The sequence below is a fragment of the Equus asinus genome, chromosome 4 (genome assembly GCF_041296235.1).
Source record: "Equus asinus isolate D_3611 breed Donkey chromosome 4, EquAss-T2T_v2, whole genome shotgun sequence".
Lineage (NCBI taxonomy): Eukaryota > Metazoa > Chordata > Mammalia > Perissodactyla > Equidae > Equus > Equus asinus.
In genome coordinates, this window is record NC_091793.1 from 136,491,806 (window position 1) to 136,506,272 (window position 14,467).

The 14,467-nt window shown below is 38.7% G+C and overlaps 1 protein-coding gene across 1 annotated transcript in view; it reads right to left on the reverse strand.

The window, feature by feature from the left end:
• Window positions 1-3,176: 3,176 nt before the first annotated feature.
• C2CD6 (C2 calcium dependent domain containing 6) overlaps window positions 3,177-14,467 on the reverse strand; it is a 161,817-nt gene continuing 150,526 nt past the window's right edge. Inside the window, 3 exon segments of the mRNA XM_070506619.1 lie at window positions 3,177-3,626; window positions 6,256-9,717; window positions 11,047-11,121. Of these exon segments, the coding sequence (XP_070362720.1) occupies window positions 3,273-3,626; window positions 6,256-9,717; window positions 11,047-11,121 (3,891 nt within the window). The 3' untranslated portion in view covers window positions 3,177-3,272.

Genomic DNA, 14,467 nt, shown 5'->3' on the forward strand with positions numbered 1-14,467 from the left:
AGCTAACTACTGCCAATCCTCCTCTTTTTGCTGAGGAAGACTGGCCCTGAGCTAACATCCATGCCCATCTTCCTCTCCTTTATATGTGGGACACCTACCACAGCATGGCTTTTTGCCAAGTGGTCCCATGTCCGCACCCGGGATCTGAGCCGGTGAACCCCAGGCCGCCGAGAAGCAGAACTGCTGCACCACCGGACTGATATTAATTTTTTAGTCTAAGACTAAAATTAATATCAGTGTGACAAATAATACACAAATTAATAGACAATTTGAAACACAAATCTTTTCATGTTTATTGGCCAGCCCCCCTCAAGAATGTTTAGGTTACTCTATCAAGTAAGCCACAAAGACCTGCCAAGGTGGAGGAAGGAGAGAAGAGTACCAGGTAAGGCCCTGAGATCACCTGTAGTGCTACGTGTAGTGCAGAAGGTGGACTGTGGAGGCCACGAAACGGTGCCCGGCGGATCCACCGTGAGTGTTTTAGGGTTCTCCAGAGAAATGGGACCAATGGGAGATGTATGATAAGGAATTAGCTCACCATTGTAGAGGCTAACAAGTCCCAAGATCTGCCAGGTGAGTGGGCAAGCTGGAGCCCCAGGAAAATCAATCGTGTAGTTCCTGCCCAAAGGCTGGCAGGCTGCAGACCCAGGAAGAGAGGATGTTTCAGTTCGAGTCCAAAGGCGGAAAAAGCTGACGTCCCAGTCTGAAGGCAGTCGGATGGGAGGAATTCTCTCTTGCCAGGGGGAGGATCAGCCTTTTGTTTTTTCTGTTCAGGCCTTCAACTGATGAGGCCCACCCACATCGAGGAGGATGATCTGCTTTATTCAGTCTAAACATTGAGACATTAATTTATCCAAAACGCCCTCACAAAACACCTAGAATAATGTTTGACCAAATAACTGGGCACCCTGTGGCCCAGTTAAATTGACACATAAAATTAACCATCATAGTATATGTTATAATTGATAGCCTCACCCTGAGAGTGAGTGCCTTAAATTTTGTTTTATAGGCTCCTTGCTTGCTGTATTAGTTTTTTATTTCTCTTGAAACAAATTACCACAAATTTAGTGGCTTAAAACAACACAAATTTATTTTCTTAGAGTTGTGGAGGTGAGGAGTTTAAAATGGGTTGGCAGGGCTGTGTGCCCTCTGGAGGCCGTAGGGGAGAATCTGCTGTTTTTTCCAGCTTCTGGAGACGAGCTGCCTGCCTTGGCTTCATGGGCCAGCATTACTGCATCTCCTCTGACCGACCTTCTGCCTCTCTCGGATAAGGACTCTTGTGATTATACTGAGCCCACCCAGGCAATCCAGGATAGTCTCCCCATCTCAAGATCCTTAATCACAGCTGCCAAGTCCCTTTTGCCGTGTAAGGTTACATAGTCACAGGTTCGTAGGATTAGGACGTGGAAGTTTGGGGGTCATTATTCTGCCTACCACACGTTTCATCTCATTTTGGTGTCTGCTTTCTGAAGGACCCAAGCCAGCACAGTCGCCTCAGCTGAAATGCCTTCCTATGAGCTTCTGTAGGGCTTCCCCCAGCTGCACTCACAGGACTCTGTGTTTAACTGTCTGTGTTCATGTTCCCCATAGACTGTGGACTCCTTGAGAATGTGATCTTATTCACGAGTCTGTTCCTGGTGTTTAGCAAAGTATTTGGCATATTGTAGACATTTAATAAATATTTAAGGAATTCTTACTTAAAGGGTATGAGTTTTTTATTGTTTTTAAAAAAGACCTTTGAAAAAATTTAAGAGATTTCCATGGTAGGAAATTTTTGGCTGTGTTTTTGTCACAATGTTGCCACTAAAAGTTTAAGAAGGCAAAGAGATTTGAGAGTTCCATCTAGGAAATATTTTCTCCTTTACTTCAAGCCAGACTGATGCTTTTCCTCATAACCATCGATTGGTCAACCATGTTGGTCAATTGCCTGTTAGCTCTCAGATCTATTTCCCGTCCCCTGCCCTGCTCCTCTGGGACCCGCATTTCCCATGACCCTTGCTCGCTGGTTCCCACGGAGGCAGTGGTGGAAGACGCAAGGGCAGGAGGAGACAGCAGCAGCACGGAGTATGTCACCCTTCACCCGACTCCTGCTGCTTGTGTCCCTGGCAGCGGCTGTGTCTTCTTTGTCTTCTGGCTTTGGGACGCTAGTAACACCACTTCCTCCTGCATCCCTTCCGTCTGAGGAGTGGTAGCACTTCCTGCTCTTGCTGACCTCTCCTTTGCCCCTTCCTCCCTTTTGGCTTCTTAGCCTTCGTTCCATCACCCATGAAACCAGTTCCCTGTGTTCCTTCTACTTGAAAGACTCAGAGGTATTGGTCCTTTCCCAGTCCCACTCTGATCAACACTCGCACTGACAGCTTTGAGGATTACTAGAAATTCTTGGTCTCCAAAAAAATTACCTTGATTATACCACTAAATGAATGATCAGGAAGTATGTTTCCATTTCCATTCCATCAGCCAATTCTATTTAAACCCCATGGTCTATGATTTATGGTCAAAAAATTGAAACCCACAAAATTTTATAAATCAAAGTTCTCAATTCTCAAGAGTGAACCAAATTCCAACAAGAGCTTTATATTGTGCTTGATAAGAATAGAAACAATTCTCAGAAGTCTCTGATGTAAATCCTGTTGGTTTAGGTAGATGATTTTTTAATGCATTTTCTACAGTTTTATATAGTTTCCTGAGTTTTATGTTATTAAAGAGGCCCTTTCATAGTTTTTTGAGTAAGTTAGGAAGTCACTCCAGTGTAGGAGATGCCTCAGGAATTAGTATTAAATACGTTCTTTATTTGTAGTGTTAAAGAGTTGTAACATCAGATGATTTTAAAATTAATACAAGTTCTATTGGTGCAGAGAATTGCATACTGTTGAGTCTTGGCGTGTAACTAGAGCTGCAGAGTAAAAGCATGTTCATTACAAAAGGCTAAGCGCCAGCACCCAAGAAGGGCCCTACCCTGAGCACCGCGCGGCGGGGCTTGAGAGCTGGGTGGGAAGTCAGACTGGGAACCGGAGGGACGCTGTAGATGTGAGAATTGGGGAAGCTGGGAGATCAAACTTTACTCACGAATATCAGCTGGATGTGTATTTCTGGGTTTATTCCCTAAGGTTCATAAACAAAAACACATTTACATCAAAAGCATTTCTTTTTCATTTTAATTAAAACGAAATGGTTGTAACAAGATGAAATTTAGTTGCTGACTTCTGTCACACAAAAGGACAGATCTCCACACCATTTTGCTAACTGGAGAGATGATATTCTGACTGTTGGCCTCACGTATCATTCTGAACTGTTAACATTTGGATAATATCACAAATGAGCGAATGTTTTTCAATATTATCTTTTAATTTTTTCTTTTGCCGCATCTTATGGATTTCATAATCTGAGATTGTATCATTTACATGAAGTAAGCCTGCTGAAACCATCCGAGGACTCGTGAACTTCCCAGCGTTGCCCTCTCGACGCTGGTGACCGTCAGGCGCTGTGTACGGTCTCGCTGAGTATTTTACCGGATCTGGTACCTGGATGTCACCAGGGTTCTTCCCTATAAGCCTTACTCTTGATTTGCCTTTTACAAGATGCTTGAAAGAGGTCACAGGTGAATCCTCAAATCTATCCAAACAATCCTAAATATTAAAATAAAAGATCAAGTTGGTGAGTTAGATTTCTTAAAAGTACATTTTAAATTTATAAAGACCAAAGTCTATAATATCAACAGTTAAAGAATAAGAGCGTCGAATGTTTTAAGGGCAGTCCCCAAATCCAGACCCTACATCCAAGGCCTCCCATTAGGCACTACCATAGAGACTGCTTTAAAAAATGTTAGTTTCAAAGGATCTGTTATTTCAAAAGATACGAAGCTGGGAACCAGAAAAATTTAGGGGAGCTGTCCTCAGGAGTCAGACTCCCAGGCAAAGCCAGCCAGGCTATTCTAGACTTCTCCTCCAAAATCTCTCTTTCCCAAGCCCAAATTTAAATTATGAACTCTTATATTTTACTTTTTATATTAACCAAACTTTCACTCTTTAAAAAATTACTATCTTCTTTAATACGTACACACACACAGACCAGCATCTAAGAATATGGTTATAAAGATTATATTAAAGATTTTTGTGTGCATTCGGAGAGTAAACAAGTAAAACGTTCAGGAAAATAACTGGAAGGATATACACCAAAATAAAAAAGAAATGGTGGTTGGGTTAGGGTGTTGGAATTATGGGCTTTGTTTTCTTCTTCTCAAATTTCTATAATATGCTACATTTTATAATAAAAATATAATAATCTACAAGTACTCCCAAGAGGGTATGGAGCTATTAGTCATTCTCAAGTTAGTGCAGTTTCCTCTGCTGTTTGAGCAGCTTGTCCCTTAACCCTCTGCAGAGACGGCCACTCCAAGGGAATGGGCTGCTTTGATTTGGAGAGAAGGTGGGAGTGGATTAAGAGAATTGAAAGGTCGAGGGAGGCTAGGAAGGATTGAGAAGAATTAGGCAGCAAGAGAGAGATTTATGAAAAAGGAGGTATAAAGAGTCTAAAGACAATTTCTATCTACTTTACATTTTTGCCTGGGTTTGCAGAGGGAAAGGAAACGTTCTTGCTCCTCCCTCTTACGTACATGGAGCAATTAGTAAGCCATATTATTAAGGGAATTTCTGCTACACTGTTGAGTAATATACAATTTTTGCTTCAAGGTTGATATAACTGAATACTGGGAGTGCCAGTGGAAGTGCGTGGAGACCTACACCGCTGATCATTTTTCTGGATGCTCCTACAAATCAATTTTTCTATCTCCTGTTTTGATTCCTTTGGGAGATTCTTGGATTTTTGAGGATCAAATGAGCAAGTCTTTCCGCTGATCTGAAAAACACCCTTACCACTCAATTCTCTGTTGTCAACTTCACTAAAGAGAAAAGTGTAGGTACTGTTGGTTTACCAGAGGGAGATAAGGTTACTCTATCCCCCTTGCCCACTCTTAGGATAAGGGTTCTGAGATCCTATATGATCTTATACCATATAACATGAATACAATTTCTTGTTTTGTTTGAAAAAGTGGTATTAAAGATTCCATTTGTCTAAAGGAAATTCAGAAAGTCTTTGCTTTCCAAAAACTGTGAATACATCTAGTTCCTTTTCCTAGTATATGTACACACACGTGTGCACGCACACACACTCAATACTAAATTACTGAATTTAGACGGAAAAGAGAAATGCAAAGTGGAGAGTATAAGCTACATTAAGAACATTTACCCTGCCACTAATTTGCTTTTACTCTTTACTAAAGCTAATAATTTGTTTGACTGTGGGAAACAAATTGAAAGCAGCTATTCTGAAATTAGATCTATTTTCTCATTCAAAAGTAGAATTATGCACATCAAATCATCAACATAAAATCACTTTAGAATTTATGAGTTTTCCCAATTGTGGGTCACGCCTGTTTATATACACTGAGAAGAGCAGTGTCCAGGAAATTAAAATCAGTCCCTTCCGTTCCTAGAGGTTAACTTTGCTCTAGAACAGTTCGGATAAAGTCTAGGAGCAGATTTGCCTTCCTAATTGTTTTCATGTTAATAGCAAAAATAGATTTGAATTCCCAAGTTTCTCAGCACGTGATACAGTAGAGGGGTGGTGGTGAAAGAAGAGGAGTAGAAGTCAAATTAAAATTTTGCAATTCATGATCCAATAGACTATAAATTTTGCATATCCCTAATGCTTAGCAGAATAACTGCTAACAATAGGAGCACACAATAGGAGATTCATGTTTGTGTTCTGAAACAAAGATAATTCAGCAATTTGAAAGAAGACTGTCTGTTTACATCTGCATGAACAGGAACTCGCAGGGATGTTTCCACAGTAGAGAGCCACTGCTACGGCTGCAGCACAGCCCCTGGCAGAGGGCTGGGCCAGGGCGGAAATCCAGAGACTCGCATAGACAGGGCTGTGCGCTCTGGCTCCAGGCTGTGCAGCCTGCAGAGTCTGCCCAGAGGAAAGGCTGCCTTTCTCTAAGGCATGCTCCAGAGGGGGTGCGCTTTATCTATTTATACCAAGGCCCTAAGTATGTTAACAAGCCCCCGACTTTGTGATTGAATTTTAAAGCAGGTGAGGTGATATTTGAATGTCAGAAGAATTTTTAAAATTTGGAGGTCTGTATGTCTTGTGGCGGTGAAGGTTACACACACACCTGCATGCAGACATATACACGCTAAAGCAGGTTATTGACAGAATTTGCCAAATGCAGAAGACTTAGAAAAACATCATTACATGTACGGTTCTTCTTGCCTTCCAGTGCAGCAACGTCCTCGGCACAGACTTCCTTAGAACACTTGGGGCGGGCAGTGTGGCTGGCAGGGTCCTAACTATCTTGCTAAATGACTTCTCTGGTTTGCTGACATGGTCTCTTTCTTTTCGGACCTTGGGCTTTAGAACTTCTCTCTCTAATACTTGCGGGAAGAGGGCTGGTTTTGAGTTTTTCTCAGCTTCCACAACTTTATATTTAAATGATTGTGATTCAGGGATCTTGACACATTTTTCATCGCAAATTTCATTTGGTTTTATATAAAGAGTTTGTATTTCTTTTTTGTAATGTGCAAATGTTACTAAATGTTGTTTTTTGTTATTGTTATTATTTCCTTTCAATCTCTGACAATACTGGTCTCCTAATTTCAGTTTCTCCCCAGCGTTGGAAGTGAAATGCGTTGAAGTGTTCTGCGTGGACGGAATAGTGACTTTGTTCACATATTCTTTGTCGTCATTTGGCATTTTGCAATTAGGAATTCCTGGAAATGGTGACAGCACTGCTTCAGGTTTTTCCTGTACCAACAATTTATGGATGTTGTTGTGACCCTTTTTTTCAAGGGACTTCGTTTTTAGTGTCCTTTCAGAGCAAGCATTTGATTGAGGTATTTTTGATTTACTGCTCCAACCCTGTGGGTCTTGAATCTCTGTTTTAAAATCAAAGTTTTCTCCTCGAGGAAGCTGCATGAAACCATATTCTTTCCTTTGTTTCTTAAGCACTAAACCTGAAAGTCTTTCTGATGACTTATTTAATGGAATCTCCTGGGTATTTTTATTGGAAGAAGGTTGTGCTTTAATTAAACTCAGTGTTTTAGTTCCTTCTTTAGGATAATATCTTTTCCGTTCCCTAATTATTGATGGATTTTCTTTAATATTCTGTAAGGAAAAATATTCCTTCCCTTCCTTTCTTGTCAGTTTTGTTTCTACAAGTTTATCCTCAGGAACCTTTTGCAAAGCGGTTTTTTGAACAATTTTTGAATGTTTCTTTTGCTTTTCTGAATGCTCCTCCATAAATTGATTTTCACCTCTAAAAGATAAACCTGGCTTTATACATTTTAATGGTGTGGAACTAGAATTAATCAAATTTATATCCTGGTTGATCCCCTCTAATTGCCTTTTTGTGATTAGTCCTGCTTTTGAAAGTTTGTCTATAAAAAGCCTCTGGAGGTGTTTGCTTAAATCAGCTTTTAGATTTAATATTTCATTTTCTGATAAAGCTATAAGATAGTTTTGTAGAGACTGATTTAAAGGATATTTCATGTTCATTTCAAGTCTTCTACCAAAACTCCCCCTAGAAATATCTTGTCCTGACTCAGGAAAAGATATTGAGGCACTTTTATTTCTTCGAGAAGATATGTTTGAGTGTACAGGCTCAGACTCTGTGTCTTTAAATAAACTGTTTTGTGAAAGGTTTTTTAGGAAATAGTTTTGGAGAATTTCATTTAAAAAAGATCTTAGCTTTATTTCCAAATGTTTATCTATGAAATGACGATTAAAATTATTTACAAAAGACAGGATTTCTTTTACAGTTTCTGAATATTTCTCCAGAAAGATATTTTGCCCTTTTGGTTGTGCTTTCTCATTCATCAAATACAGATTTTGATAGATTGTTGGTAAGTCCTCTTTGGTGATATGTCCTGATTCTGAAAGTCTTTCTACAAGGTAATGCTGGATATGTTTACTTAATTCAGATTTTAAATTTTTTATTTCTGACTCTGAGAGTTCTTCTAAAAATACACGCAGCTTTGGACTCAAAATAGGTTTTCTGTCTAATTTGTCTGCTTCATCAAAATTCTCTCTGATTTCTTCAAGGTTGTTTGTTTTATTTGGAAAAGGATGTTGAATTAGTCTTTCTAATTCTTTTTCTGGTTGTCTTCTTTCAGACTGACTATATTTGAAAAAAACATTAAACATGTTTTTTACAAAGGATTTTAACATTATTACATCTGACTCATTAAGTTTGCCCATTAATGAGTTACTTAAATTTTCTGAAGTAGAACTTAGATAATTTTCTTCTCTATTAAGCCTCTGACCATTACTTGGCAAATCTGTTTTTTTATCTGGTGTTGACTGATATTTTGAATCTTGTTGGGATATATTTTGGCCTTCATCTATCAATTCAACTCTTTTATTAAAAAAAGAAGTAATTTCTTTGGGAATGGTGGGTATATTCTGCCCTGAAAGAGATTCTGATTTGCCTTTGATTTCTGAGTAATCTTCTGTGGAATCTTTTGGCTTTTCTTCAGCAAAGACTGTCTCTGTATCCAGCAAAGAACTCTTCTGGTTTTCTTCACCTAATTCGATCACTTTGATTATCCCAGATTCTAACAGAGTATCTATAGGAAATGACTGTATTATCTGGCTTATAACAGATTTAGCCTGTGGCAATTCTATTTCATCATCATTGTCTTCATAGTGAACTAGACTATTTGAAGAGACACTCTCCCAGGCTGTGGGCAACTGAGTCCACAAGTTCATCTGTGTTCCACTCGATTCTTGCACTCCAATCTCCAAATCTGAGAGGACGGGGGCAGTGAATATTTGCGTTATAAGATAATCATGCACAATGGAATTTAGACTTGGTTTTGAGCTGGATCCTTCACTTTTTAAATGTTTCTTTTTGAAACTACGCTTCTTTTTAATTGTAAAATCTGTCTCACCAGTCTCTAAGTGTGTCTCAGAGACAAATCTCTTTTCTACCTCTGAAGAACTCCCTGGTGCACCTTCTGACAGTGAATCTGCAGGAACATCTTTAATTATTTGACTTAAAAGAGTCTTTGAGTTTAAAATGGTTCCTTCTGAAAGCCAGCTATTTAAATCTTGAATTTTTTCAAATACTTTGTCTTCCAAACTACTTGGTGGTTCAGCATGAACACTTAGAAGTGAAGAACCATGATTTTTCTTTCTTGCTTCAGTGTCCATAGGAACTTCTGTCTTAGAAAATAATTTATCTGAAAGATCTTGCAGATTTTTACTTAAAATTGACTTGAGCACCATTGATTGTTTCAAATTTTCTATGTGGGAAGGAAAACTTAATGATTTTGAGAAGAGATGTGTATTTCCATTTCCAGTCACTGACGATTCTCCTTCAAAGTTTGGTAAAGATAGATTTTGCAGTCTTTTCTTTAACTTATTCTTAGCATCCAAAGTCTTGACTGTGCTGATACCAGGATCATGGGCTAACTTTTTCTTAGTGTCTAAAGGCTTTACGGTGATATCGAGATCTTGCGGCCAGGTTTTATTAGTGGGTCTGGCAGTCTTTGACTGTGTTGGGTAAGGAGGATCTTGGTCTTCATGCTCTATAACCTCTTCACTTAAAATGCTTCCACATTTGTACGTGTCTCCGTCTTTCTTTTTTCTGACTGACATTTTGTCATTTATATTCCTTAGAAAAGGATCAAAACTGTTCTTGATGTTGAATTTCTGGAACTGTAATATTAAAAATAAAAAAGGTAAGAAATTCTGTAGTATTTATGTCAAATTTATAATAAATGTTCTAGTTAAGTTTCTCTGAGCAATCTATCAGTCTATATATTCATCCTCCTGCCTTCTACAAAGAGAAAAACAACTAACTATTTAAAAATATTTGAAGTTGAAATAATAGTAAGAATTGTAATGCAAAATTTTCAAATACCTAATCCTGATACTATTTTATGTCCAAGAGCTTTTTGATACCTGGAATATTTTTTTTTTTTTTTTTTTTAAAGATTTTATTTTTTCCTTTTTCTCCCCAAATCCCCCCGGTACATAGTTGTATATTCTTCGTTGTGGGTCCTTCTAGTTGTGGCATGTGGGACGCTGCCTCAGCGTGGTTTGATGAGCAGTGTCATGTCCGCGCCCAGGATTCGAACCAACGAAACACTGGGCCACCTGCAGCGGAGCACACGGACTTAACCACTTGGCCACGGGGCCAGCCCCTATACCTGGAATATTTTTAAATATTTAAAAGGCACTCATAAATAGTTTTTTCTTAAGAACTTAATTTCCAGTGTTAGCTGCATTTGCTTACACAATGGCTCCCATCAGGATCTAAGTTCTAGCCAAATAAATATTTATGATTTTAGTAGCAATGTAGGAAATTTTTAAAAAATACAAGCAAGTAGGAGAAATCCCATTGAAAGTATCATAAGTATTCCCTAAAGACTTAAGTCTGAGAGTTTCAAAAATGATGTTGAGTTCTACCCAGTATTTGCTGTGTCACAGTAGAATCTTACTTTTTGATGAATACTATTATGCCTCACAAATGGTTGAGAGAGAACAGTACAAAAAATTCTGGATTACACTGAAATTTCAGTGTAATATCCATAGGCAGTTTTGCAGCTCTGGGATCAGGCTGAAGTAGCCTTCAAAATGAAGTCTTTTACTCAAACTCTTTATTCATACAACTTCTACATCATCCAATTGAAAAAAGCAAAATGTGGACTAAACAGCCTAGTATGCATTTTAGTTTATTTCAACTTAGTAGTTCAAACATCATTTTAATGGATACTATTTATTATAATGGGTTTTCAAATGCTAGTTGACACCCAGGTGACAGCATAAGAATCCCATGAGGTTTTTTGAGAAATACCGATTCCTAGACTCCATTTCCAGATTGAGATTCATTATGTCAGAGGTGAAACCTGGGAATACATATTTTTTTTTAAGACAGCCAGGTATTTCTAATGAGCAGTCTGGTTTTGGAACCATTGAATTACATAAAGTATTAGAGAAACCTAGTATTTAAATATAATTGATATAGGATAACTCAGGACTTACCTGATACTTTGGTTTGAATTCTTTATATTCTGGCCTGAAAGATGGTGAAATGTATTCTTCTGGTGAAAAAGCCACCTTATAAAAAGAGAAGTTTTCATTTTAGACTGCTTGTAATGCAAGGATATTTACTAAGATAATTTTATTCTTTCAATAGTTATTAAAGATATAAAAAATTTTTAAACCTAAATATTTTTCTCATAATTACTACACTTTCCAACTGTCAAAGAAATCTGTATATGTATATATATATATATATATATACACACACACATATATAATTTTAGCTTCCTTGATACTGTAATATTCACCCTACTGAATTTGTAACATCAAAATAATACACAACTTCAAGCAGAAACAAAAATAGAAAAGAAATAAAATCGTCAGAAGAAATGTAATCTGAAGTGAAGTGCTTTAGATAATGAATGGCATCTGATATTATATTGAGGTAGCATTTTCAATGATTTTCAACCTGCAATTGTTAAATGGGTACTTAACACTGCCTAAGGAAACACTTGGTGCTAAATCAAGGTGTATAGGAACAATTACGGAATCACAGAACCTTTGAACTTTTAGAAATGGAAGTCACCTTAGAGATAATCCAGTCTTACTCCTTGTTTTACACAAGAATCTGAAGTTGAAGTGTGTTGCTCCAAGTAACCCAGATGCTTATTAGCCTAAATCCAGGTGTCCCAAATTTCCATCTGATGCCCCTTCAACCACACAATCAAGACTGCAGTGAAGGAGGAAGGTGGTCTGGGAGCATCAGCATGTGCACGCGCAGTGCCAACTCATCTAGAGAAAACTCGACACCATCTCATTGTAGCACTCTTAGTACTGGAAACCACTTTCCCAGACATCATCTCCTTTAGTCCACAGAGGGCTCATTATATACCAAGTTAGTTCACAGAACAATTTAATGAATGATGTTTTCATAAGAAATACTTTTGGCTTAAGTGTTTATTAATATTAAGCCATTAATAACGTGACCTTATTCTTAAATCTTCTGTGGCTTCCCACTTTTGCTGTTATTCATTGCCCTCACACACTCACTCTAAATTATTTCTGCAAGTTTCTCAATATTCCCATTACAGTCTCTCTCCTCCAGGCAAACATATCTGACTTTGAATTCTTGAAATACTCTTGTACTTTGCCACACCTGTGTTTTTGCTCATTTTGTTTTCCTTTGCTTGAATTTCCCAAAATCTCCCTTAAAAACAGTTCAGATTCTAACATTTGAAAGTTCATTGCTTTAAATGAATTTAGTAGAAAATAAAAATTAAAAATAGGGGCCAGCCCTGTGGCTGAGTGGTTGATTTTGTGCGCTCTACTTCGGTGGCCCAGGGTTTTGCTGGTTCAGATCCTGGGCGCAGACACAGACATGGCACCATTCATCAAGCCATGCTGAGGTAGCATCCCACACAGCACACCCAGAAGGACCTACACCTAGAATATACAACTATGTACTGGGGGGCTTTGGGGAGAAGAAGAAGAAAAAAAAAAGATTGGCAACAGACGTTAGCTCAGGTGCCAATCTTTAAAAAAAAATTCTTTTTAAACTGCTCTCAAAAGAAAATGTGCCATCTGCCTAGGTAGAGATCCTATGTGAGTTTTGAATCTTAACAGAGAAGCAGAGGAGAGCTTGCTGTTACTCACATTTCCACATCAGATAACTGAAGGGGGATAAAAAGAAAGGAAAGAAGTTCCATGTGGGAGAGAAACACAGTGGTTCTTTGGAAATGTTGTAGGCTCCCCAGCCATCCCTGCCTGTCCTCTTCCACCCCTATACACCCTCCAGGATATACCTGTCACACAGCGTACAGCTATACAAGCAACATATTCCTTCACTCACAAATAGAAAATGAGCCAACAAAATTCACCAGAGATATGAGGAAAATCAACACAGGTAAGTGAAGAATCAATAAGAAGAAACAGAACTAACCCCAGAGTAAAGAGAGATATTTCTGAGGGATGTAGGGGCAACCCTTGGAAAAAATTCTAAATATCATGAGGAATCAGAATTTGCCACATCAATATGGGTCTCTTTGGCTTGATTATTTTTAAGAACAAAAGACTCAGGAAGAAACTTTGACCTTCCTCCTAATTGCCTAAAAGAATTTAAGACAGAAGGCCTGTTTCAGGAAGGAGCTATCACCATAGATAACTATAGCATAATATGAACTAGGTGTGGTAGACAAGAACTTAGCAAGGCCCATTTGATCAAAGTCTTCCCCATGTCACAATGTCTTTGCAAGGTATGACAAACATTTGTTTACCAAACATTTGCTTTTCATCTCCATGTGAATTGCTTTCCTCCCCTTTGAAGTCCCACACCACTACCCCCAACATCCTCCTTTGTCATTAGCTGAAGATGGTATTTAAGGTAGTGGCTTTGCTTATTTTGATGAGTGACTCCGTTTTCTAGGGTTTCTCTTATGTATACATGTTATTAAATTTGTTAAATTTTCTCCTGTTATTATGTTTCATGTCAACTTAATTCTTAGACCAGCCAGAAGAACCTAGAAGGGAAGAGGAATATGTCTTCCTTCCCTAGGGTTGGTGACAAAGATGAGAGAAAACTGGCTGGACACTGCTCGCTCCGGGACTACTGCAGCCAAGATATCTTGGACCTCCAACAAGAGCCAGCAGGAGGTAAGAGTGCTTACCATGTTAATCTCCTGGATCTCTGCCTGCAGGGTCCATTGGAAGCGAGAGTGATGAGTTTTTTCCTTTTCTAAATTTAGATTAGCAGGAGAAAATACTTGTGAAGCTAGTTTCTTGGACTCGGTGATTCTGGGAAATTTGGTTTGAGAACTCTTTGGTTTTTATTGATCCTTCTCCTCCTAGAGATGGCCACTGTTTTTCCCTGTCTCTGTCATTTGTGTCATTTGTCATAAAAAGGAAAAACCACAGGCATAGGCCTGATAAACCTGTTGTTCGGGCCGGCCTAGCAATCTGGTTAATATGCACATGAGGTAAAAGCTATTGCTAAGGGACACCTTGGAAGTCAAAAAGCCACAAAATAGGTGGGCATGGGTCAAGGCTTTAAGAGCCATTAGGACACTCGTCACCTCAAAAAGACTCCTGTGATAGGATAAGTTGGTCATCAAATGGGGTAGATGACATGGGTCACCCACCAACCTTAAGGAAATTTCTGTGCAACAAGGTACTCTGTAAAACTACACACAATCCCCAACCCCGTGGCACATCTCTCATAGGTATTAGTTTGGCTCCAAGAGATCCAAGGCTTCAAGCAGTCATGTGTATGTAAGATAAGATTTTTTCTTGTGTCTTGTTCTATGTCTGAGAGCTTGGCTTTGTGACTTCACTGGTCTCCGCCATTTGGAGGATGCACATACCAGCGTGCATCTGGTGGTCAGTCAAATAGAATGGGGTTCCAAGATGCAGTCTCTTTGTCTGGCTA